Genomic DNA, 25,683 nt, shown 5'->3' with positions numbered 1-25,683 from the left:
ATTTGTATTTTAATTTTGTAAGTTTTGGGGATGTCTGCTTTGTCAAAAGAGCAGAATGTAAATAAACATGCTAACAAACAATGGTATTTTCTTCTCAGTCTCTGGCTTGTTATGTTTTTGTGGTCTTGATACCTGAGAATATCACTGTGTGAGCCTAATAACTAGGATCAGCCCAAGTCATGCTAGCAGAGGGTGGCTACCATTTTGAGCTTGCTGGCAGTTATCAGTGCTAAAACTGAAGCCATCCCAGTATTTGAAAAAACCATAGCTATAGTCTTATTATTACTCAGTGATAGCTCAGAAAAAGTCTCTTTTGGCTTAAAGGCAGAAATGAGCTAAGCTCTCATGATAAAATGTTAAATCCAATTCTAATTCTCATGGTAGGAATGTAAATTGAGCAGTAAAGAAACAGTATAAAAAGCAGATTCTTGGCATCTTGTACTATTAAATTAAGGACTTCTCTTTTTTGAAATTTGTCTTTTCCTATATAGTTTTCCCTGATTTCTTCATTTGCAGACCAAGGGAAATGCTGATATTTTACCTGATTTCATAAATGTTAGCTAATATTTAACTTTAATCTCAACTTGTTTTTCTTTCTAGACCATTGAAAACCAGGAAGAATTAAGAATTCTTGGAGATGAACTTAAAAAGCAGCAAGAGATAGTTGCACAAGAAAAGAACCATACCATAAAGAAAGAAGAAGAGCTTTCTAGGACCTGTGACAGACTGGCAGAAGTTGAAGAAAAACTAAAGGAAAAGGTGAATTTTTAAAATTATTTCCCTGGCCATTTTTCCTAACTAAACTTTTTTTTGCTAATTTTTATTTCTGTAGACCTAAATCCAGAAATAGCACATACCTCCCAAATGAACATATTTCAATGCTAGCATTTTGGATGGTTTCAACTTACACTGAGATCTAAACTAACATACCTTGTGAGGATTATATTATTCTAGAGGCTTTAGGTGAGAGAGGGCTTTGTATCATTTAAACAAATCATATGATGTATTCATTCATCAAATATTTACTGAGCACTGTCATGGGCCAGGCACTGTTCTGGGCACTTGAGATATATTAGTCAACAAAACAAAGATTCTTTCCTTGCAGAGATCATTAGCCATTCTCTGAAATGTAAGATTTATCACTGTTACCATCTCTTAGATGTTTGCAGTCTCCCAAATCGTTTCTTATACAGAAGTTAGGTGTTACTGGGATATTTGTGTAAGAGCTAAGACCGCTGTAACAGCTGTAGTTCCCAAGAGATTCTAAAATGCACCCACAGAAATCTTTCTATACAAGCTAAGGGCAGTGCCACTTGCATAATAGATAATATACTGTGGTTCTATTATTATTCTGTGGAATATTTTTTCCTTTTTCTTTCCTTTTTTTTTTTGAAACAGGATCTCACTCTGTCAGCCAGGCTGGAGTGCAGTGGCATGATCACAGCTCACTGTAGCCTCAACCCCCCTGGGTTCAGGCAGTCCTCCCACTTCAGCCTCCCAAGTAGCTGGGACTAAATTAGCTGTGCCACAACACCCAGCTAATTTTTGTATTTTTGGTAGAAACGAGGTCTCACTATGTTGCCCAGGCTGGTCTCGAATTCCTGGGCTCAAGCAGTACTCCTGCCTCAGCCTCCCAAAGTGCTAGGATTACAGGTGTGAACCATCATGACCAGCCTGTTTTTTTTCCTGAATGTGTGTTTTCTTTTAATTCTGATCCCTTTCACTATCTCACCTAACTAAATTTAGTAAGACCTTATGTCTATGTCATACTCCTATAAAAAAGGTAAAATCAGCCTATGAAGGTTAATGTCTCAGTATTTTGGGGAGCCACCCATAAGCATCTCATTGGAAGTGAAAATTCTCCAAAAGTTTTTAAGAGGATGAGGAATTACAGTTATTTGGTAGCTATATTTGTATATTTAATTAGTGTCTTTGCTTTTTTACTTTATCTCATCTTCCCCTTATCTCTTTAATCAGTTTATTTTATCTGCTTAATCAGCCTGTATCAATTTCCTAGGGCTGCCATAGCAAATTGCTATAAACTTGATGGCTTACAATAGAGACATATTCTGTCACAGTTCTGAGTCCTAGAAGTCCAAATTTGAAGTGTCAGCAATACCATATTCCCTCTGAAGGCTCTGAGGAAGAATCATTCCTTGCTTCTTCCTAGCTTCCAGTGTCTCCCAGCTACCCTTCGCATTCCTTGGCTTGTAACTGTTTCACATGACCTCCTTCTCTGTGCCTCTCTATGTGCTTTTATGTCTCTTATAAATACACTCTTTAGAATCAAGACCTACACCAGTAGGATCATATCTCAATCCTAATCCAATTGCATTTTCAAAGACTCTGTTTCCAAATAAGTTCACATTCTCAGGTTCCTAGGAAACATGAATTTTGGGTGGGACAATATTCAATCCACCACAGACATTTATGCCTGTGAGTTTTGTTTACTTTTAATGCTACTTGTCTATTTATATGGTGATAGGAGGCAGGGCTGTTAATGATTTTATGTAAGAATTTTGAGAATATAGATAAAATGGTAATTATAAAAATTGTGCATTTTAAGAGCCAGCAACTCCAAGAAAAACAGCAACAACTTCTTAATGTACAAGAAGAGATGAGTGAGATGCAGAAAAAGATTAATGAAATGGAGAATTTAAAGAATGAATTAAAGAACAAAGAATTGACATTGGAACATAGGGAAACAGAGAGACTTGGGTTGGCTCAGAAACTTAATGAAAATTATGAGGAAATGAAATCTATAACCAAAGAAAGAAAAGTTCTAAAGGAATTACAGGAGTCATTTGAAACAGAGAGAGACCAACTTAGAGGATATATAAGAGAAATTGAAGCTACAGTAAGTTATACCCTTTTCCTTCATCTATTAAGTGTTTCTTTTAAAATCTGAGCCACTTGGAAAGAGGAGAGCAATGTTGGAATAATGTTAACAATATTCTTTAAATTTCACTTGGCAAGGGCCTACAAACAAAAGAAGAACTAAAAATTGCTCACATTCACCTAAAAGAACACCAAGAAACTATTGATGAACTAAGAAGAAGTGTATCTGAGAAGACAGCTCAAATAATAAATATTCAGGACTTAGAAAAATCCTATACCAAATTACAAGAAGAGGTATGTCTTTTATTCCTTTCATCCTTTGTCACTTCTTCCTTCCTTTCTGCTTTGAGGGAAAAATAAGCAGTAAGAAGTGGCTAGGATGTGGTTTGTTAATTGCCTGGGTATTTGCTGAGTGTCTAATGTGGCAGGCATACTCCTGGGTTACAGAAATACAATGAGAACAAGGTGGACAAAACCCCTAAAATCCCTCCGATCCATTTGTAGTGAAAGAAGGCTGATAAATAAGCACTCAAATGAACAAGAAAACATCAAATAGTGGTAAATGCTATGGAGAAAGTGAAACATTGGGATAACAGGGCCAACCTATATTAAGTCTACTCCATGCCAGACATTGAGATTGTGGATATAAATAAGACATTGGTCTTTCACCCCATTATAAGCTAGAAAAAAATCCCTTAATTCCAATATGGTAAATGCAGAAATATGCAAAATTACATGGTACCACTAATTTATCATGGAAAGAGAAATCAATCTATACACATAGAAAAATTAAGACATAGCATTGGAGCCCATCTGAAAATGGAAATCATACACTTATTGAGATATAGGTTGCTCAACTATGGTTTTTCTCTTATACCATTTGGAAACTAGTGGAGAAATAAGAAGTATGCAACAGACTGCTAGTAAAGTATAAGGATTGGTTCACTTTGGGTCTGAGCTAGAAAGAAGGAAAATTATGACAGAATATGACTACCAGAAAAGTCATGAATAGCTTTAGCAGGAATTCAGGGAAAATGAGTAATGAGGAGTTTGTGATCCAAGGTAGGCCTTAGGGTTCAAAATGACTTTCCTTACCGTGAAAAGTATCCTGATCTTTTCCCTTTAAACATTTATAATAGCCAGCTGGATGCAGTGGCTCACACCTGTAATCCCAGCACTTTGGGAGGCCAAGGCAGGCAGATCACCTGAAGTCAGGAGTTTGAGACCAGCCTGGCCAACATGGTGAAACCCCGTCTCTACTAAAAATGCAAAAATTAGCCAGGCATAGTAGCACACACCTGTAATCCCAGCTACTCAGGAGATGGAGACAGGAGAATTTCTTGAACCCAGGAGGCGGAGGTTGCAGTGAGCTGAGATCGTGCCACTGCACTCCCACCTGGGCAACAGAGTGAGACGCCATCTCAAAAAAAAAAAAATATATATATATATATGAGATAATAATCTGCAGATAGTAACCTTGGTATTTTATGAATGTCCTAAGATCCCAGTGCTTAATGAGGAATGGGAGTTACTTCCTAATGTGAAAGAAGTCAGTGAGACTCAGGAAACAGTGAATGAACTGGAGTTATTAAAAGAACAGTCCACAATCAAGGACTCAACAACACTGGCAAGCATAGAAATGGAAAGGCTCAAGTTGAATGAAAAATTTCAAGAAAGTCAGGAAGAGATAAAATCTCTAACCAAGGAAAGAGATAACCTTAAAATGATAAAAGAAGCCCTTGAAGTTAAACATGACCAGCTGAAAGAACACATTAGAGAAACTTTGGCTAAAGTAAGTTTTGTATTTTCCTCTCATTTTAATAAGTGTCTTATAAGAATCAAGGCTTGTTTTGTGTTATAGTTATAATGTTTGTTTTATAATTGTGTTACCAGTTTTTTAATTTCTCTTAATCATGAAATGACTAGAATAGAACAATTAAAAATTGCTTATAAATACCAAGAACCTGTTGAAACAGAGATGTTTCAGAGAAAAGAACTGTTTTCTTAAATATTTAAAAAAAAAATTAGAAAAAATAATTCTAAATTACAAGAAAGGGTGAAACCAAATATGAGATTGTTTTATTTTCTTCTTTAAACCTGTTCCTTTAATGTTTCATAAGGCACTACTGTCTTTTCTCATTGTTTTAGTCAGAAATCTGGGAGGTATCCCTATTAATATCTCCTCCTCCCTGCTTATTTTATAATCCAGTTTCCAAATCTTGTTGATTTTAGTGTGTGTTTTAAAAATCATCCTGCTTTTCTCTCCACACTGCCACCACCCTAATCCAACTCAACATCATTTCTTTCCCTGGGTATCTGCAGTAGCCTCCTAACTTGTCTTCCCATACTCATTCTTACACTTCTCTAATCCAGTTTCTACGCTGGGCCTAAATGATCCTTTCTTACATTATTTTAATACCTTATTGCTACTTTTTAAATAAAGACCAGGATTCTCTATGTGGCCTATGAGGCCCAAGGTGCAGATCTTACCGGTCTTATTTCAATTTACTCTTCTTCCTATTCTTTGTTCTCCAACCACACTCATGTATTGCTCTTCCTCAGCTCATGGCTTTCAGATTCTCAAGTCTCTCTCCCTGCAGTACTTCCATACTCCTTTTAGCCTAACTAATGCTCTCATCCTTCAGATCTCAGTTAAAGCTTTCTCTCCTCTAGGAAGCCCTTTCTAATCATTCACAATAGATTATATTTGACACTTGAGCCCTAGGAGAAGTCAACATCTCTGTTTCGTAAGATTCGACATCATATCTATCTTTGTCCTTAAAGTATAAGTGTCAAAAAGAGAGAGATCCTGTAAGTCTCATCATTTTATCTCCAGCCTCAAATAAGATGCTGACAACACAGTGAGACCTCAATTTTTAAAAGGCGTTAAATGCCTGAGTAATGGAAGAGTGGGAGAATGGAGAGATTGCTCTGTAAATGAGACATTGAATCCTGCCTTAATTGTTTTAGAAAGCATCCTGATTTATTTTCCCCTAAAACACAATATCTCTGGATATCAACTATACTGTTTTATGATTCTCTTAAGATCCAAGAGTCTCAAAGCAAACAAGAACAGTCCTTAAATATGAAAGAAAAAGACAGTGAGACTACTAAAATTCTGAGTGAGATGGAGGAATTCAAACCCAAAGATTCAGCACTACTAAGGATAGAAATAGAAATGCTCAGATTGTCCAAAAGACTTCAAGAAAGTCATGATGAAATGAAATCTGTAGCTAAGGAGAAAGATGACCTACAGAGGCTGCAAGAAGTTCTTCAGTCTGAAAGTGACCAGCTCAAAGAAAATATAAAAGAAATTGCAGCTAAAGTAGGTTTCATCTTTTCACCATGTTTTTTAAAAATATTTTGTAACCAAATATTTTTATAAACCCTAAATATTTGGAAAAGGGAGTTGATTACAGCATCATAGTTATAATGTTTCTGTAAATTTATTGGAATTTCCTCTAATAATAAAGCACCTGGAAACTGAAGAGGAACTTAAAGTTGTTCATTGTTGCCTGAAAGAACAAAAGGAAACTATTGATGAGTTAAGAGTGAATATTTCAGAGAAGGAAACTGAAATATCAGCCATTCAAAAAGAATTAGAAGCAATCAATGATAAATTACAGAACAAGGTAAATTGGGGATGAAGAAACAGTGGGAGGAAAATGGGTGGGGGTGGAGTAGCTAACTGGATTATGAAGACTGCTGTTTAGCATACTTAATTGTTTTGGAAGACAACCTTTTTCCCCGTGTGTGTGTGTTTACATTTTTTTTTACTATTAACTTATTTTATAATTATGTTTAAGATCCAGGAGATTTATAAGAAAGAGGGACAACTTAATATAAAACGAATTAGTGAGACTCAGGAAAAAGTGAATGAACTGAAACAATTCAAGGAACATCTCAAAGCCAAGAATTCAACACTACAAAGTATAGAAAGTAAGATGCTCGAGTTGACTAGCAGACTTCAAGAAAGTCAAGAAGAAATACAAATTATGATTAAGGAAAAAGAGGAAATGAAAAGAGTACAGGAGGCCCTTCAGATAGAGAGAGACCAACTGCAAGAAAACACTAAAGAAATTATAGCTAAAGTAAGTTTCCATCTTACTTTTTTTGGATACAGAAGTAGTGTTAAGGTGATAATGATGGTGTTCTTGTGATGTTTTATTGATTTTCCTCTAATCATAAAGGGACTGGAAATAAAAGAGGAATCAAAAACTGCTTATATTCAACTTAGTACCAACAAACTGTTAGTAGACAGAATATTTCAGAGAAGACAGCTCAAGTAGCAAATATTCATTGGGATTTAGGAAATTCTGATGGTGAATTATAGGAAGAAGTGGGACTTGTTAAATTGGAAAATGACATCTAATTATTGTTATTCATATCCCTTATGAAAGAAAGCAGTATATACTTTAGATTACAATGTAAAAATGATTGCCCTATTTTAGGGACAGTTATTCCTTTTCCTAAAAAAATTCTGCCTATGTTGTAACTTACTTTATAACTTTCTCAGATGCAAGAATCTCAAGAAAAAGAATATCAATTTCTTAAAATGACAGCTGTCAATGAGACTCAGGAAAAAATGTGTGAAATAGAACACTTGAAGGAGCAATTTGAGACCCAGAAGTTAAACCTGGAAAACATAGAAACGGAGAATATAAGGTTGACTCAGATACTACATGAAAACCTTGAAGAAATGAGATCTGTAACAAAAGAAAGAGATGACTTTAGGAGTGTGGAGGAGACACTCAAAGTAGAGAGAGACCAGCTCAAGGAAAACCTTAGAGAAACTATAACTAGAGTGAGTTACCATCTCTCTATTCCTCTAGTAACTATGGCATTGTGTCCTAAGAGAAAAATCTGTCATAGGGTTGGTGGGAGTATAAAATTGGTCCAATATTGAGGAAATATTGAGGAAAGTTGGTGGTAGTATATTTGGTAATACTTTCCAATTTTTTCAAAAGGTTTATTCATTGATCCAGAAGTCAAATTGTAACTATCCTCCACACATTTGCACAACTGTATAAAGATATTTGTAGGATATTCTTTGCAATAAGTTGTATTAATGAAATAACACAAACAAAAACAGGGAAAATTCTAACCATCCATTGGTAGGGGACTGGTTAAATAAGTGCAGCACATTCACATCATGGAATACTATGCCACAAATAAAGAATGTGGTAGAGCTGTAGTGCTGATTTGAAGTGTGAAGTGTCCTGTTAGGGAATAGGGTAAGTTCAGGAGTAATGTATCTAGAATGTATTGACATCTAAAAGTAGCTTAGAGGGTGGAAGATTTTTTACCTCCTGCCTTATACCTTTCTATACCGTGTGAATGGTATTATTCTCAATGTATTATTTTTATTATTTTTATTTTTCTATTAATAAAGGACCTAGAAAAACAAGAGGAGCTAAAAATTGTTCACATGCATCTGAAGGAGCACCAAGAAACTATTGATGAACTCAGAGGGATTGTTTCAGAGAAAACAAATGAAATATCAAATATGCAAAAGGACTTAGAAAACTCAAAAGCTGCCTTAAAAGCACAGGTATTTTTTTTTAAGTTATCTCAGTTACTGAGAGTTTGAATCAAATCTTTTTGTGTAATGAAACAAGATATGAAGTGCCCTAAAATTGAAGGCAAGTGAAGACTTACTTGCCTACTCATTTTAGAAACTATCATTGATCTTTTTGTGTCTGCTGATATCCTGACTTATTGTGTGATTATCTCAAGATAAAAGAACTTCAGAAGAAAGAACATTTTTTTTGTTTGTTTTTTGAGACAAAGTCTCTCTGTGTCGCCTGGAGTGCAGGAGCATGATCTCGGGTTCAAGCGATTCTCCTGCCTCAGCCTCCCAAGTAGCTAGGATTACAGATGCATGTCATCAAACCCAGCTAATTTTTGTATTTTTAGTAGAGACAGGATTTCACCGTGTTGGCCAGGATGGTCTCGATCTCCTGACCTCATGATCCACCCGCCTCGGCCTCCCAAAGTGCTGGGATTGCAGGCATGAGCCACCAGGCCCAGCCTCAACTTCTTAAAGTAAAAAATGATCTTAGGGAAATTATGTATCAAACAGGTCAGTTAAAGAAGCGACTAGAGGCTTGGAATGTAACTCTGGAAAGTGTAGAAATGGAGAAATTAAGATTGACTCAGAAGCTTCATGAAAACCTTAAGGATGTAAGATCTGTTACTAAGGAAAATGATGGCCTAAGAAGAGTAGAGGAAACCTTTAAAATTGAGCGAGACCAAGTTAGGGAAGGTCTTAGAGAAATAGAAGCTAAAATAAGCTCATTCCTCTCTCTAGCAATTCAATGTATTGTCTTCTTACAGCAATGAACCCTTCTTTGAACCAAGTATGACTGTTGGCAAGAATAAAATGATATAGCCTTTTAATTTGGTACTGTTCTTGAAAATGTTCAAGTCTGCAATTAGCATTTTCTTTATGGACTTTAGCCTACATATGTACTGTTAAAGGACTGTGTGTGTGTATATACAAACACAACATATACATATACCACAGGTTATTTATTATAGTGATTTTAAAATTAAAAATGTGAAACAATCTAAATGTTCCTCAGAAGGAAACAGTAAATATAAACAGTATGTCAAAATAGTATGCAACACTTAAAAAAAGTAATATATGTGTAATGTGTTTGCCTCTGAAAAGCGGAAGTAGAATGTAAAGAGATGAGGACGGGGAAGAGAAAGCCTGTAACTTAAAAACAACAGCAAAGATACAGAGTAATGCTGTTATTATTTTTACTAAGAAAATACATCACTTTATTTTTAAAAACCTAATATTAAGATATGTCACTGTTTTTAAAATTTCTCTAATGATAAAGGATCTGAAAAAACAAGAGGAACTAAGAATTGCTCACATGCATCTGAAAGAGCACCAGGAAACTATTGACAAACTCAGAGGAATTGTTTCTGAGAAGACAGATAAAATATCAAATATGCAAAAAGATTTAGAAAATTCAAATGCTAAATTACAAGAAAAGGTATTTTTGTGGGGGGATTGTTTGATTGGATATCTGATTTGTCTGTGCCTAAAATTGTTGGGGATATAAAATGGTTCAACCACATTGGAAGACACGTTGGCAGTATTTACTAATGCTGGATGTAACCTGCCTGAGGCCCACATTTCCACTTACTGAGTATGTACCTCAGAGAAAAGAGTACATACATACTTCTATAAAAAGACACAAGAATGTTCATAGCAGCCTTATTCAAACTAGCAAAAAACTGAAAACTCAAATGTTCATCAGCAGGAAAATGGATACATACATTTTGATATATAAGTTCAAAAGCAGGCAAAACTGAACCAGGATGATAAAGGTCAGAATAGTGGCTGTCTCTAGGAAGGGGCATGCAGAAACTTTATGAAGTGCTGGAAATATTCTCTGTTTTAATCTGGGTTGTAGTTTCATAGATTTATTCCTGTGTCAAGAATAAATTAAGTTATACATTGAAGATTAGCATGCTTTATATATGTTATACCTCAAAAGAAAGTAAAATTCTATGTGGAATTGTGCAGGATATCAGTGAGAGTAACAGGGGTAGACAGTTGTCTTAATCAATTTAGAAACTATTATTTATCTGTCCCTAAAAAGCCACCTAACATATTATTTTATGATTATCTTAAGATTCAAGAACTTAAGGCAAATGAACATCAACTTTTTAAGTTAAAAAAAGATGTCAATGAGACACAGAAAAAAGTGTCCGAAATGGAGCAACTAAAGAAACAAATAAAAGACCAAAGCTTAACTCTGAGTAAAATAGAAACGGAGAACTTAAATTTGGCTCAGAAACTTCATGAAAACCTTGAAGAAATGAAATCTGTAATGAAAGAAAGAGATAATCTAAGAAGAGTAGAGGAAACACTCAAACTGGAGAGAGACCAACTCATGGAAAGCCTACAAGAAACCAAAGCTAGAGTGAGTTGTGTTCTCTCTTTACCCTACCATTATATTCACATATTTGGGCAAAAATACAGTCTTCACTGCAGCACTGTGTGTGGTGACCAAAACCTAGAAGTAATCTAACTGTCCACCAATAAGGCACTATCTGTATAATGGATAACTAAGCATAAGAATGGAAAACTAAGCATAAGAATGATGTACTCTTTATGTGATATTGATTTAGAAAGATGTCCAAGTGGTGTGAAAGGAGGCGGCTATGGAGGAGGCTACCAGCAGGAAATTTTACTTTACTGTTCTAATTTGGGAGGTTGTATAATGCTTGTTTTTAACTGTGAGTGTATAGTTTTTAAGATTTTGTTTAAAATCATTAATTATTAAGTAAAGGTAATGTGCTTTTATGTCATTACATTTCTTGATTTCTTCTAACAATAAAGGATCTGGAAATACAACAGGAACTAAAAACTGCTCATATGCTATCAAAAGAACACAAGGAAACTATTGATAAGCTTAGAGAAAAAATTTTAGAAAAGACAACTCAAATTTCAAACATTCAAAAGGATTTCGATAAATCAAAAGATGAATTACAGAAAAAGGTATGTGTTGTTTTGTTCTTCTTTTGGAAGTAACTTTGTCCAAATTATTCGTGGAATTAAAAAGATATAGATACAGATATGTAGATATACATGTGCGTATAGAACACAAGTAGACACTATTTTCCTTCCTTGAAGAAACTGCTTACATTCTAACTTGTTTTACAATTATCTCAAGATCCAAGAACTTCGGAAAAAAGAACTTCATCTGCTTAGAATGAAAGAAGATGTCAATATGAGTCATAAAAAAATTAATGAGATGGAACAGTTGAAGCAGCAATTTGAGGCCCAAAACTTATCTATGCAAAATGTGAGAATGGATAACTTCCAGTTGACTAAGAAACTTCATGAAAGCCTTGAAGAAATTAGAATTGTAGCTAAAGAAAGAGACGAGCTAAGGAGGATAAAAGAATCTCTCAAAATGGAAAGGGACCAATTCGTAGCAACCTTAAGGGAAATGATAGCTAGAGTGAGTTCAGAATCTTCTGCTGTGTAGTAACTATTAATAAGAATTAAGCTTTTTTGAAAAGAATTACAATGTTTTTATTTCTCTTTCTGGAAATTTCTATGAACAGTAAAGGATAGTGGGAAATGGTTACTATAATTTTCACACAATAGAAGACAGTTTTAAAAGAAGCAAAAATATTTTCAGAAAATAACATTTAATTCTTTATTTTTATAAAGTGTGTTAAAGCAGACTATTTCCCTTAATATAACATTTTAAAGTTTTTTTTTAAATCAAGAGATAGCATTATTCTAAATGGAGAAATATTTGAAGGATTAGATTTGTAAGAGAGCAAATATTCCCATTTCTCTACCTATACATGCTGGAGTTCTAGAGTTGGGCTCTTATTGGCGAAGTTAAAAGGAAAAAAAGGCAAGATAAATATAAAAATTAAGTTCCTCTGGTATGACTATTTTTAGATATTTGGAATTATATATCTTAAAATATCTAATTAAATCCTCTTTTTAAAAGTAACAAAGTTCAGACAAATAAGTTGATTAAAATCTGTAAAAATATTTTTTATTCTCATTTCTTTATATGGGCCTTAACTAAGTTTATAAAGAGATTTAATTGATTCAACAAATATTCTTCTAGGTACTTTAGTGAACAAGATAAATAAGTGGGAGAAAATGTTTTTGTTTCACTTTATACTTTTTAATCAGAAATGCAAAATGTACACAGAATGTGAACTTTTCCAAGAGGCTGGGAAGAATATATAACTAGGGTTTGAAACACAATAGACAGTACAGGTGATTTTAAGTATAGTTGATTGGTGGCAATAAGGTGCTTTAGGATAAAAGTAAGTGCCCCTGTTAAAACTACAAGTGAATAATGCAGAGATTTGGAAGAGTAGGAATCTGAAATTAAAATCTAATTTGTTTGTTTTCCTGGTTATTTGTTTGTTTATTTATTTATGTATTTATTTTTATAGAGACAGGGTCTCACTATGTATCCCAGGCTGGTTTTGGGCTCCTGAACTCAAGTGATCCTCCTGCCTCGGCCTCCCAGAGTGCTAGGATTACAGGCGTGAGCTACCATGCCTGGCCCGAAAACCTAATTTGTAGCTGTGAAAACAAATCCTATCTCCAAAAATTATATGGTTTTTCTACTTTTTTCCCAATGAGTTGAGGTCACTCCCTATAAAACTTACTGGTACTATTATTTATTTTCTGATCATTTTAACATTGCTTTTGAGTTACAAGTGTAACACCTAATTCCATTATTAAAATGTCGTGTAATTTAAGTGTCCAGTTAGACATTGTATGTGAATATAGTCATGACAAAAGCCCTGTTTATTTTATTTTCTTTTTACCAAAGCAGGACCAACAGAACCACCAAGTAAAACCTGAAAAAAGGTTAAGTAATGGACAACAGCACCTTACAGAAAGCCTGAGAGAAAAGTGCTCTAGAATAAAAGTAAGTACCTCCTGTTAAAACTACAAATCATTATTGGTTCCCTTCCAAAGGCTTACTGAAACCTAAAGTGGAATTGAAGGAACCTCTGGAATGAATAGATAGTGCTCAGTATTTTTCTAAACATTGTAACCTAGTACAGGTGTGTATGTGTAATGCACACATACACGAACAACAATGGGAGCTTGTGAATTTAAGTCCTCACCAGAAAAGTAATACTTGAGCAAATACCTGAACGAGGTAAAGGGTCAGGCCATACAGATGTCTGAAAAGAACATTATAGGCAAAGGGAACAGCGAGTACAAAGTTCCTGAGGCGGAAGACTCCGTGGTGGTTCGAGGAACATCGAAAAGGGGCAAGCTGCTAACAAATGAGTTCAGAGAGTTATCAGGGAAGAGGCAAGCTGTGGGACGCGAAAAAAGACTTTGAGTTTTATTAAGTGAGATGGAGATCCACTGGTGAATTTTTACCACAAGAGAAACATAATCTGACTTACATTTTAAAGGGATGACTCTTAATTGTTATATTGAAAATAGAGTGGAAGCAGGAAGACCATTATAAAGACTAATTTCAATCACCCAGGCAGAGATCATCCTGGCCTGTCCCAGAGAGGGAGCAATAGAGGTAGTGAGAAGTGTTGAGATTCTGAATATACATTGAAGGGAAAGCCAACAGGATTTGCAGTCACACCTGTTGGAATGCAAGATCTCTAAGGACATTTTTGTTTTGTTTATGACTGTATCATTTAGCACATTCCTGACATAAGTCAGTGTTCAATATGCTGCTGTATACCGTAGCTGATTCATCCTAAAACCAAAAACAGGAATCCCTTCTCCAACACTTCCAGATTGATTAACATCTAGCTTTTCTTAAATTAAAAATAAAGGGCTCATTCTTGTGAGAACGCCCTTGTTTTATTGTTTAGCACCCTGAACTAAACATGTTAACCACTACATGATTACAGCAACTTGAATTTTACATGTTTCTCTCCCTGTGCTCCGACCAGTGTGTCACCTGCATAGCCTCAAGTCACTTGAGTCTATGGGCCCAGGTTTATTGCATGTCTACTGTGTGCCACGTACCATACTGGGTGTTTTACCTCATGATATAGGCTTTATTGCTCCATTCATAAACAAGGAAACTGCGGCTCAGAAAGGAAGGTTAGCAGTTGCCCAAGGTTACACAGCTAGTAAATTGGTAGAATCTCAGTTTTAAACTAAGTCAGACTTGTATCTGACTTATTTCAAAACTTGGGTATAGAAACATTTTTATAAATATAATTTTGTCTCCTTCAAGCTAAATGACTGTGTCTGTTTTATAGATTACATAGATATATAGGTATAGATCAAATATTTTAGTTGACCCCAGAAAACTTTGTGGTAATTACTGTGGTCTTCCTGTTGTGAAAATGGCTCAGTGACTTCCCCAGTCAAGAAGTGGCACAGCTGGAACCTGAACTCTACATCTGATAAAGGGATAGAAAACAGACTGTAGGAAGATAGTAGGATTGTGTGAAGTGTCTATACCAAGCTGACAAATAGGTGGTTTGATTCTTAATCACTTGTTTTATCTGCTAACTCCGACTGCCTACTGTAAACAAACCAGCACTCAACCATGAACTACAATACATACTTAATTGGATTTACTCAAATTTCTCATCAGACTTTGTCAATGTTGATTCAAATCATGAATATTCAAAAAACTAAAAGAAAATGCATCAAAATGTTAAGAATGGTTGGTCCTGGCTTTCTTTGTTATATTTGCTTAAATTTTTTAAATTGCCATAATAATTATCTATTATTTCTGTAATCCAAAATGACAACAAGAGTTTCCTTTTGTTTTTAAATACAAAGATCTTTATTTCTGTCCTACAGAAAATGTTAAAGCGTGAGTTTTGTTACAATTCTAGAGTTGTAACTACTTATTGTTATATTAGAATGAATTGTTATAAATTGAGTGAATCCTCATTTCCTTTAGGAGCTTTTGAAGAGATACTCAGAGATGGATGATCATTATGAGTGCTTGAATAGATTGTCTCTTGACTTGGAGAAGGAAATTGAAATCCAAAAAGGGCTTTCAATGAGAGTTAAAGCAAACCTCTCACTTCCCTATTTACAAACCAAACACATTGAAAAACTTTTTACTGCAAACCAGAGATGTTCCATGGAATTCCACAGAATCATGAAGAAACTTAAGGTACCATCTTTTTTAGTAATATCCTTGTAAATATTGCTGTAAATTTCAGTTATAAACATCAATGTATTTAAGTCCTGCTTCGGGTGCCGGCATATTTACTATTTAGTATTCTTACTACCAAATTAAAGATTATGTGAGTCTGAGCACAGTAATATGTAGGATAGTCAATATACCTATCACCTGGTCATTCAACAACACCTGAACTCTGCCTGTGGGCCTAGACATTATGTCAGGGTGCTCAGGAGGCAGATGAGAGTTAACATCTCAAAGATCTCATAGTCTGGGGTGAGACAGACATATAAACAGGTATTAAGTGCAATGATAGAAGTGCATGCAAGTTATATGACGTACTAAATAAAGTTACAGAAGATGAAACTGTAGTGGAAGCCAGACTCAATAACAAAGCTTGGAGTCCTTTTTGTAGATGGGGAATCATTAGACAGTTATTTTAAGTGGTGGTGGTAACAGGATCTGATTACCATTTAGGTACTAAACTAAAGAATAAAGAAGAAATGAGTTTGAGGGAGATAAGCCTAGTGGCAGAAAGCAATAAGAGGCAGTTACAGTGGTCCAGATGAGATTTTATATGTGACTCTACTACTAGGGAAGGTTTCATAGGGCAAGAGAGGACAAACAAGGTTAAAGAAATATTTAGCAGCTTAAAATAGCAGGTCTACATAATTGATAGTGGACATAAGGGAGAGAAGTTTAGATGGAGTTCTTGGATTTGGGCTTAGTCAGGTTTGTGGATAGTGGTACCATTAACTAAGATTCAAAAATAGAGAAACAAGGTAGATGAGGCAGGAGATTGTTTAATTTGAGATGTTTGGGGGCTGAAATACGTATGATGGAACATCCAAGAAGAGAAACCAAGTAGACATTTAGATGTGAGTTTGAGGTTTGGCAGGAGGAAAATAAGGACTAACATTTGAGACTGATCAGCATATAGGTGATAGATAATACATTTGTAAGATCCTCCAGAAAGCATAATGAAGAGTAAGAGCCTTAGGATAGAAACAGAACTCTGGAAAAGATAAATGTCTAAGAGTCAGTAGCAGAAAAGTGAGCAACACATGGGTTAAAGGTTGGAAAAGTCAAAGATACAGGAGAGAACCTAGCAAAAGTGCTGCTACCCAAATCAGTGGAGAAAAGTATGTCAGAGATCAAGTTATGAGTGGCAAATACTTCAGAGAGTCAGAATATGGACTGAAGATATTCTCTCAATGTGGTGATAATAGAACTCATTAGTGATCATTGTCAAAACAGTTTCAATTGAGTAGTTAAGGAAGAGACCAGATTATAACAGGTTAAGGAATGGTGGAAGTTGAGGAATAAGGAAGCTGTTATCTGCCCTACGTGAGTAGATTGCCCTTCAGGCCCTGGTAATTCTTCCACAAATCCTGGTAATCAGACATCTAGAATTATTCATGAAGTCCATGAGACATATGGCATTCAAATTATTGTCTCCTTGAAGCCAAATATCTAAATATGCTTGACAAGGAAGTTTTTTTTTTTTTTTTTTTTTTTTTTTTTTTTGAGATGGAGCCTTGCTGTGTTGCCCAGGCTGGAGTGTAGTAGTGCGATCTCAGCTTACTGCAAGCTCTGCCTCCTGGGTTCACGCCATTCTCCTGCCTCAGCCTCCCAAGTAGCTGGGACTACAGGTGCCCACCACTTTTTGTATTTTTAGTAGAGATGGGGTTTCACCACGTTAGCCAGGATGGTCTCCATCTCCTGACCTTGTGATTCACCCGCCTCGGCCTCCCGAAGTGCTGGGATTACAGGCATGAGCTACCGTGTCCGGCCAACAAGGAAGTCTTGAGACATGTAACATCATCTTCTTGGTTACCCAATCAGGGTTACCCAATCAGGGTTGGCAGGATAGGATGTTGAAAATGAGTCTCATGAGTTTAACTGGGAAACCCAGGTGATTGACAATGTAATTAGCCAAAAACGGGGCAATAGAAAAAGGAGGGCTTGTAGAAAAAGGGATCATGTTACATTTTAAACATGTTGAATTTGAAGTACTTGTAAGACATCCAAGAAGTATATGTAATAAGAAGTCAGAAATAAGGAAGTATAGGTCTGGGAGTTAGTTATTCTCCTAAGATACTAAGAGGAAAAAAATGGGGATAGAGAGAAGCTCTTTCCCTTTTCCTCACTTGTGAGAGGATATAGGTAAATAAGAGATGTCATCCTACCTCAGTCTCAAGGATTAAAACTTCCTGTAAATGTGACAAAATTTTCATTTTCCAATTTGTTTAATTTTTTCTGCAAGTATGTGTTAAGCTATGTTACAAAAATAAAAGAAGAACAACATGAGTCCATCAATAAATTTGAAATGGATTTTATTGATGAAGTGGAAAAGCAAAAGGAATTGCTAATTAAAATACAGCACCTTCAACAAGATTGTGATGTACCATCCAGAGAATTAAGGGATCTCAAATTGAACCAGAATATGGATCTACATATTGAGGTATAATTTATTTTAAATGGATTTAATTAGATTTTAAGCCTTTTTATCAAGTAGAAAGGTACTTTTTCATGTGCTTAAAGCTATTTTCATTTACCAGAAATTGAAAATAGGTTACAGAGTGATACCTGGCCAGACATAAAGACTGGCAAATAATGAACTAGCCTCCCTTCAGACCTCCACAGATACAGGAAAACTTCTTACGTCTGTGCTGGGAGTCAGAAACCTCTTTATTGCAACAACTCCACATGGAATGTGTTACTTTTATTCATCTGTGTGAGGCTGGCATCCAGTTCCCAACATGTATGTAAGGTCTGCTAAATGTAGTAAAAAGCTACATTTAGAAACACTTCATGAAGCCAGCCCCAGTGGCATGCCTATAATTCCAGCCACTTAAGAGGCTCAGGCAGGAGGATCACTTGTCTCCAAGAATTCAAGACTAGCCTGGGCAACATAGTGAGACCATCTCAAAATATAAAAATTAAGATGCACTTCAGGTATTGTAGCAATTAGTCACAAAACTGTCATTTTTACAAGTTTTTATTCTAATAGGTACAATCTGTTACATCACATATACTGCCAAAATTATATTATGCAAATAACTAGAATGAAGTTTTAACTTACAATTATATTTCTTAGTTTACTTTAAAATATTAAGAAGTGATGTAAAAAGGAAGAAAAGCAAGAGTCCAGTAGGTATGGCCCTCTTTTTGTGGTGTGTGTGTATATATATATATGATATTTGGATCAAAACTTTCCTAGTGTTTAAACAATTTGACACTTATTTTTCACACAGGAAATTCTCAAAGATTTCTCAGAAAGTGAGTTCCCTACCATAAAGACTGAATTTCAGCAAATACTAAGTAATAGGAAAGAAATGACACAGTTTTTGGAAGAGTGGTTAAATACTCGTTTTGATATAGAAAAGCTTAAAAATGGCATCCAGAAAGAAAATGATAGGATTTGTCAAATGAATAACTTCTTTAATAACAGAATAATTGTAAGTATTACTTTTTGCTGTACTACTTCTTTTTTGTTGCTGTTTGCTTTAATTGTCCTAACTCATTCTTAAAAGAGCAACTTATGTATATTTTCTTTATTTGTATATGCTTTAAAAAAATTGATTTGGTAAAACGTGTTCTTCCTCTAATGTATCCTTATCAATTCATACTGATCAAGGTAACAAAATCTTGTTGTATAATATTTAGTTTCCACTTGTGAAATCTTGAATCCTCTTACTATTCTCTTTTTCTTCTTCTCACTGCTTCTGTAAGAACTGAGCCTTTTACACAAGCAGCCTTAGAGATCGTAAGACATGAGTCTGTTTCAAGGCTATGGGCAGCAACTGTGGTAAAGTCATAGACAAGCCTGGTTAGCTACTTTAGTTGGGCCTCATGTGCTTTAATAAACTTTTTTTAAGAGCAGTTTTAGGTTCACAGCAAAATTGAGCAGAAAGTACAGAGAGTTCCCTTATATCCCATCTCCACAAACAATCTCCCCTATCAACAGCCCACATCAGAGTGGCACATTTGGCACAATCAATAAACCTACATTGATACATCATTATCACCCAAAGTCTGTAGCTTACATTAGGGTTCACACTTGGCATAGTACATTCTATGAGTTACAAGTGTAAAATGACATGTATCCATCATTACAGTGTCATACAGAGTAATTTTACTATCCTGCCGTAAAAATCCCGTGTGTTCCACCTATATTCATCACTTCACCTTCCTAAACCCTGGCAGCTGCTAATCTTTTTACCGTCTCCATAGTAACACCTTTTCCAGAATGTCATATGTTGCAATTGTACAGTATATATAGCCTTTTCAGGTTGACAACTTTCACTTAGTAATATTTATTTACGTTTTCTCCATGTCTTTTCATGGCTTCATAGCTTATTTCTTTTTAATGCGGAATAATATTCCATTGTCTGTATGTACCTGTTTATTTATCTACTCACCTACCAAAGGATATTTTGGTGGCTTGTATGTTTTGGCAATTATGGATTCAGCTGCTATAAACATACATGTATATATTTTTGTGTGGACATATATTTTCAACTCACTTCAGTAAATACTAAGGAATGCAATTTCTAGATCATATAGTAAAAATTTGTTTAGTTTTGTAAGAAACTGCCAGACAGTCTTCCAAAGGGGCTGTACCATTTTGCACTCCCACCAGCAATGAAAAAATCCTGTTGCTCCACATTCTCATCAGCATTTGGTGTTGTCAGTTTGGGATTTTGACCATTCTAGTAAGTATGTAGTAGTATCTCATTCAATCTCCAATTCTCTAATAACATATGATGTTGAACATTTTTTATAGTTATTTGTCATCTGTGTATCTTTTCTGGTGAAATGTCTCTTTAGGTCTGTTGCCCCTATTTTAGTCAGGTTATTTGTTTTCTCATTGTTAAGGTTTAAGAATTGCTTGTATACTTTGAATATTGGTCCTTTATCTGATGTGTCTTGGAAATATATTCTACCAGTCTGTAGCTTGTCTTCTCATTTTCTTGGCATTGTATTTCATAGTGCAGATTTTTAATGTTAAAAAAAAAGTCTAGCTTATCAATTATTTCTGTCATAGATTATGCCTTTGAGTTTGTGTCTAAAATATCACCAAACCCAAGATCATCTAGATTTTCTCCTATGCTGTCTTCCATAGTTTTTGTTTTACATTTAAACCTATGATCCATCTTGAGTTAATTTTTCTGAAGTGCTTAAGGTCTTTTTTTTTTTTTTTTTTTTTTTTTTTTTGCTTGTGGATGTCCAGATTCAGCACCATTATATTGTCTTTGCTCCTTTGTCAATGATCATTTGACCACGTGGGATCTATTTCTGAGCTCTCTATTCTATTCCATTGATCTATTTGTTCTTTCATTGATAGCAAATCTGGAAACTGCTGATTTTTATAGTAAATCTGGGAGTCAAGTAATGTCAGTTCTCTGACGTTCTTCAACATTGTGTTGGTTATTCTGGGTCCTTTGCCTCTCCATATAAAATTTGGAATTAGTTTGTCCCTATTCACAAAATGACTTCCTATGGTTTTGCTGAAATTGCTTCTAATTTATAGATGGAAAGAACTGACATCTTAACAATATCATGTCTTTTTATCCATGAATATGGAATATTTCTCCATTTATTTGATTCTTCTACTTTTTTATCAAGAGTTTGGTAGTTTTTTTCATATAGATCTTGTATATATTTGTTAGATTTGTGTATGTATTTTATTCTGGGGGGTGCTAGTAAAATGGTAATGTATTTTTAATTTCAAATTACACTTGTAAATTGCTGGTATACAGGAAAGCTATTGACTTTTGTATATTGACTTATTATCCTGCAACTTTGCTATAGTTGCTTATTAGTTCCAGGAGTATTTTTGTTGATGCCTTCAGATTTTCTATGTAGATGATCATGTCATGTGTAAACAAAGAGAGTTTTATTTTATTTCTTCTTTACAGATTTGTGTGTCTTGTATTTCCTTTACTTGTTTTATGGCATTAGTTTGGACTTCTAGCACAGTGTTGAAAACCAGAGGTGAGAGGGGACATCCTTGCCTTGTTTCTGATCACAGCAGGAAGACTTCTAGTTTCTCATGAATAACTATGATGTTAGCTGTAGTTTTTTGTAGACATTCTTTATCAAGTTGTAGAGGTTCATCTCTATTGCTGAGAGTTTTAAATTATGAATGGGTATTGGATTTTGACAAAAATTTTTTCTGCATCTATTGATATGATCATGTGATTTTTCTTCTGTAGCCTGTGATGGAATACGTTAATTGATTTTTTAATGTTAAACCAGCCTTTCATACCTGGGATAAATCCCATTTGGTTATGTATAATCTTTTTTACACGATTGGATTTGACTTCCTAATATTTTGTTGCGGTTTTCACATCTTTTTTTACATCTTTTTTTTTTTTTTTTTTTTTGAGATGGAGTCTCACTCTGTCTCCCAGGCTGGAGTGCAATGGCGCGATCTCAGCTAACTGCAACCTCCGCCTCCCAGGTTCAAGCGATTCTCCTGCCTCAACCTCCTGAATAGCTGGGATTATAGGCACGCATCACCATACCTGACTAATTTTCGTATTTTTAGTAGAGACAGGGTTTCACCATGTTGGTCAGGCTGGTCTCGAACTCCTGACCTCGTGATCCACCCACCTCAGCCTCCCAAAGTGCTGGGATTACAGGCATGAGCCACTGCCCCCAGCTTTTACATCTATTTTTATGAGAGATATTGGTCTGTAGTTTTCTTGTATAATGTCATCCATCATCTGGTTTTAGTATTAGAATAATGCTGGCATCATAGAATGAGTTTCTGTTTCTATCTTCAGGAAGAGATTGTAGATTGTAGAGAATGGCTGTAGTTTTTCCTTAAATTTCTTAAATATTTGGTAGAATTCACCATTGAACTCATCTAGACCTGGTTCTTTCTATTTTAGAAAGTTTTTAATTACTGACGCCATTTCTTTGATAGATATAGGCCTAATCAAACTGCCTTTCTTGTGTATTGGTAGATTGTATCTTTCAAAGAATTGGTCCATTTCATTTAAATTATCAAATTTGTGAGTTGTTCATAATTGTGGGTTGTAATAATTGAGTTGTTCATAATATTTGTTAATGTCCGTGGGCTCTATAGTGATGGCCTCTCATCCATTTCTGATATTAGTAATTTGTATTATTTTTCTTTTTCTTAGTTTGCCTAGCTAGAGGTTTATTAACTTTATTGATCTTTTCAAAGAACCGGTTTTTAGGATATTTATTTTCTCTTAATTTTTCCGTTTCAGTTTCATTGATTTCTACTTTAACTTTTATTATTTCTTCTGCTTACTTTGGATTTAATTTGCTGCTCATTTTTAGTTTTCTAAGGTTAAAGCCTCATTTATTGATTTTTAGGTCTTTCCTCTTTTCTAATACATGTATTCAATGCTACAAATTTTCCTCTAAGCAGTGCTTTTACTGCATTCCACAGATACTGATAAGTCATATTTTCATTTTCATTTTCATTTAGTTCAAAATACATTTTAATTTCTCTTTATTTCTCCTGTGACCCATATGTTGTTTAGAAGTGTATTATTTAAATATCTAATTATCTGGGGATTTTTCAGCTGTTTTGGATTTCTAGTTTAATTCCATTATAGTCTGAGAGCAGACATGGTATGATGGGTCCAGAATGTGGTCTGTCTTCACAAATATTCAATGTGAGTTTGAGAAGAATATATAATATGCTGTTGTTGGATGAAGTAGTCAATAGATGTCAATTGCATCCAGTTGATAGATGGTACTGTTAAATTCAGCTATGTCCTTACTGATTTTTCTCACTTCTGATGGAGAGGCATTAAAGTCTCCAACTGTAATAGATTGATCTATTTCTCCTTGTAGTTTTGTCATTTTTTTGCCTCAAGTATTTTAATGCGTTTTTGCTCGGTGCATGCAAAATAAAAATTGCTATGTCTTCTTGGGGTATTGATGTCTTTATCACTATGTCCCTTAATCCCTGATAGTTTTCCTTGCTCTGAACTCCGCTATGTGTGAAATTAGTATTGCTACTTCATCTCTTTTGACTAGTTTTAACATGGTGTATCTTTCTCCATCCCTTTACTTTCTACTCTATGTGTCCTTATATTGAAGATGGGTTTCTTGTAGACAACATACAGTCAGCTCTTGTTTTTTGATATGCTTTGACAGTCTTTTAATTGGTGTATTTAGACCATTGACATTTAAGGTGTTTATTGATATAATTGGATTAATATCTGCTATATTGTTTCTGTTTTCTATTTTTTGTCCTTATTCTTTGTACCTATTTTTGTCTTCCACATTTTTTCCGCCTTTTGTGATTTTAATTATTTTATGATTCCATTTTCTCTGCTTAGCGTACAAGTACACTTCTATCTTGTTTTAGTGGTTGCTCTAGAGTTTGCAATATATCCATTTACAACTAATTGAGTCCAATTTCAAATAACACTTTCCACCTCACAGATAATATAAGTACCTTATAATAACAACGTATTTATCATTTCTCCCTCCCATCCATTGTATCATTGCCATCATTCATCTCACTTATTGGTAAGCATACATAAGTTAGCTCAGTTAGGCATAAGAAAATAAGTTTTTGTTTTACCTTCACTTATTCCTTCTCTTGTGCTCTTCCTTTCTATATGTAGATCTGAATTTCTGACTATATCATTTTCCTTTCCTCTGAAGAACTTCTTTTTAACATTTCTTGCAAGGCCAGTCTACTGACAACAAATTCCCTCAATTTTTGTTTGTCTCAGAAAGTCTTTATGTCTACTTCACTTTTGAAGAATAATTTTACATGGTATAGAATTATAGGTTGGTATGTTTTCTCACTCCACTGTCTTCTAGCTTGAATAGCTTCAGAAAAGTCAGATGTAATTCTTACCTTCACTCCCCTATAGGTAAGGTGTTTTTTCCCTTCCAGCTTCTTCAAATATTCAAACTTTGATTTTTCTGAAGTTTGAATATGATATGCTTAGATGTAGTTTTTGTTTTGTTTTGTTTGGTATTTGTCCCGTTTAGCATTATGAGTTTCCTCGATTCCTGGTTTGGTGTACATTGTTAATCTGTGGAAATTCTTAATCATTATTACTTCACATATTCCAGCTCTTTCTTTTTCTGTTCACCTTCTGGTGTTCCCATTATGTATACATTACACCTTTTATAATTACCCCACAGTTCTAGGATGTTGTTTAGGGTTTTTTTCAGTATTTTTTCTCTTTGCTTTTCAGTTTTGGAAGTTTCCATTGTCATATTTCCAAGTTGAGTTTCTTTCTTCAGCCAGTCTACTGATGAACTCTTCAAGGGCATTCTTCATTTCTGTTAACAGCATTTTTGATCTCTAGCATCTCTTTATTTTTTTTCTCAAAATTTCTGTGTCTCTTCTTACATTATTTGTTCTTGCATGTCGTCTACTTTTTCCACTAAAGCCCCTAGCATATTAATCAAGTTTTTAAAAATTTCTGGTCTGGTAACTCTAATGTTCCTGGCATTTCTGACTCTGGTTCTGATGCTTATTCAGTGTCTTCAAACTGTGTTTTTTACCCTCTAGTATGTCTTGTAATTTTTTTTTTGCTGAAAAGCAGGCATGATTTACTGGGTAAAAGTAACTGTAGCAAATAGGCCTTTAGTAGTGTAGTGGCAAGGTATGTGTGGTGTGTGGCAGGTGGAGTATATTTCCCTGACTTCACATGGAAGGCAAGAGCCAGCTGAAACTTAGTATTTCCCCCTCCTCCAGATATATTAGGCCCTGATAAAACCCCAGTATGTTAGGCTCTGGTAAAATAGTTTCTGCTGAGGGCTGACCTTAAGAAAAAATGCTCTGTTTTATTTCAAAATGGTTCCTTTTCTCCTCTCCTGCCAGACTCACAAAGGGATTTCCCCAATGTTAACTGTGATGACTTGGTAGATCTCCTGAAGGTAAAATACAAAAGTGTGGCAGCCACTGTATGACTAGGTCCCCCAAAGTTTTTAACTTTCAGAGTTAACACTGAGCTCCAATAGTTCATCATTGCAATTCAGGGTTTCCTACCCCATAACTGGTTCCTGCAAAGGTTTCTGCTCTGTTATGATTCTCTGTGTCTCCCTCTCTGCCTCTCCAGTTTGGGGAGCATCCCTTTGCCTGCAACCTCACTTCTCTGGTGGATCTAAGCAGACTTGTAGATTTTTTCTCATTTGTTTTGCTTTTTCCTTGTTGTTAGGATGGACTGGTAACTTCTTTTTTTTT

General features: G+C 34.9%; 1 protein-coding gene across 2 annotated transcripts in view; it reads left to right on the top strand.

The window, feature by feature from the left end:
• CENPE (centromere protein E, 312kDa) overlaps positions 1 to 25,683 on the top strand; it is a 93,079-nt gene that overhangs the window by 41,994 nt on the left and 25,402 nt on the right. The window contains exons 26-42 of one of the 2 annotated variants that reach the window (XM_011992290.1): positions 601 to 759; positions 2,567 to 2,857; positions 2,977 to 3,132; positions 4,340 to 4,630; positions 5,885 to 6,163; positions 6,312 to 6,470; positions 6,645 to 6,929; positions 7,355 to 7,642; positions 8,231 to 8,389; positions 9,687 to 9,845; positions 10,491 to 10,781; positions 11,201 to 11,359; positions 11,535 to 11,825; positions 13,182 to 13,277; positions 15,252 to 15,470; positions 17,746 to 17,943; positions 18,737 to 18,940. In XM_011992290.1, coding sequence (XP_011847680.1) covers positions 601 to 759; positions 2,567 to 2,857; positions 2,977 to 3,132; positions 4,340 to 4,630; positions 5,885 to 6,163; positions 6,312 to 6,470; positions 6,645 to 6,929; positions 7,355 to 7,642; positions 8,231 to 8,389; positions 9,687 to 9,845; positions 10,491 to 10,781; positions 11,201 to 11,359; positions 11,535 to 11,825; positions 13,182 to 13,277; positions 15,252 to 15,470; positions 17,746 to 17,943; positions 18,737 to 18,940 — 3,684 coding nt within the window. Of the gene's footprint in view, positions 1 to 600; positions 760 to 2,566; positions 2,858 to 2,976; positions 3,133 to 4,339; positions 4,631 to 5,884; positions 6,164 to 6,311; positions 6,471 to 6,644; positions 6,930 to 7,354; positions 7,643 to 8,230; positions 8,390 to 9,686; positions 9,846 to 10,490; positions 10,782 to 11,200; positions 11,360 to 11,534; positions 11,826 to 13,178; positions 13,278 to 15,251; positions 15,471 to 17,745; positions 17,944 to 18,736; positions 18,941 to 25,683 lie in introns of both variants that reach the window. The other variant, XM_011992291.1, reaches the window with a different exon arrangement.

Source organism: Mandrillus leucophaeus, unplaced genomic scaffold, assembly GCF_000951045.1.
Source record: "Mandrillus leucophaeus isolate KB7577 unplaced genomic scaffold, Mleu.le_1.0 Scaffold409, whole genome shotgun sequence".
Classification (NCBI taxonomy): Eukaryota; Metazoa; Chordata; class Mammalia; order Primates; family Cercopithecidae; genus Mandrillus; species Mandrillus leucophaeus.
This window is presented reverse-complemented; position numbering and strand designations above follow the sequence as displayed.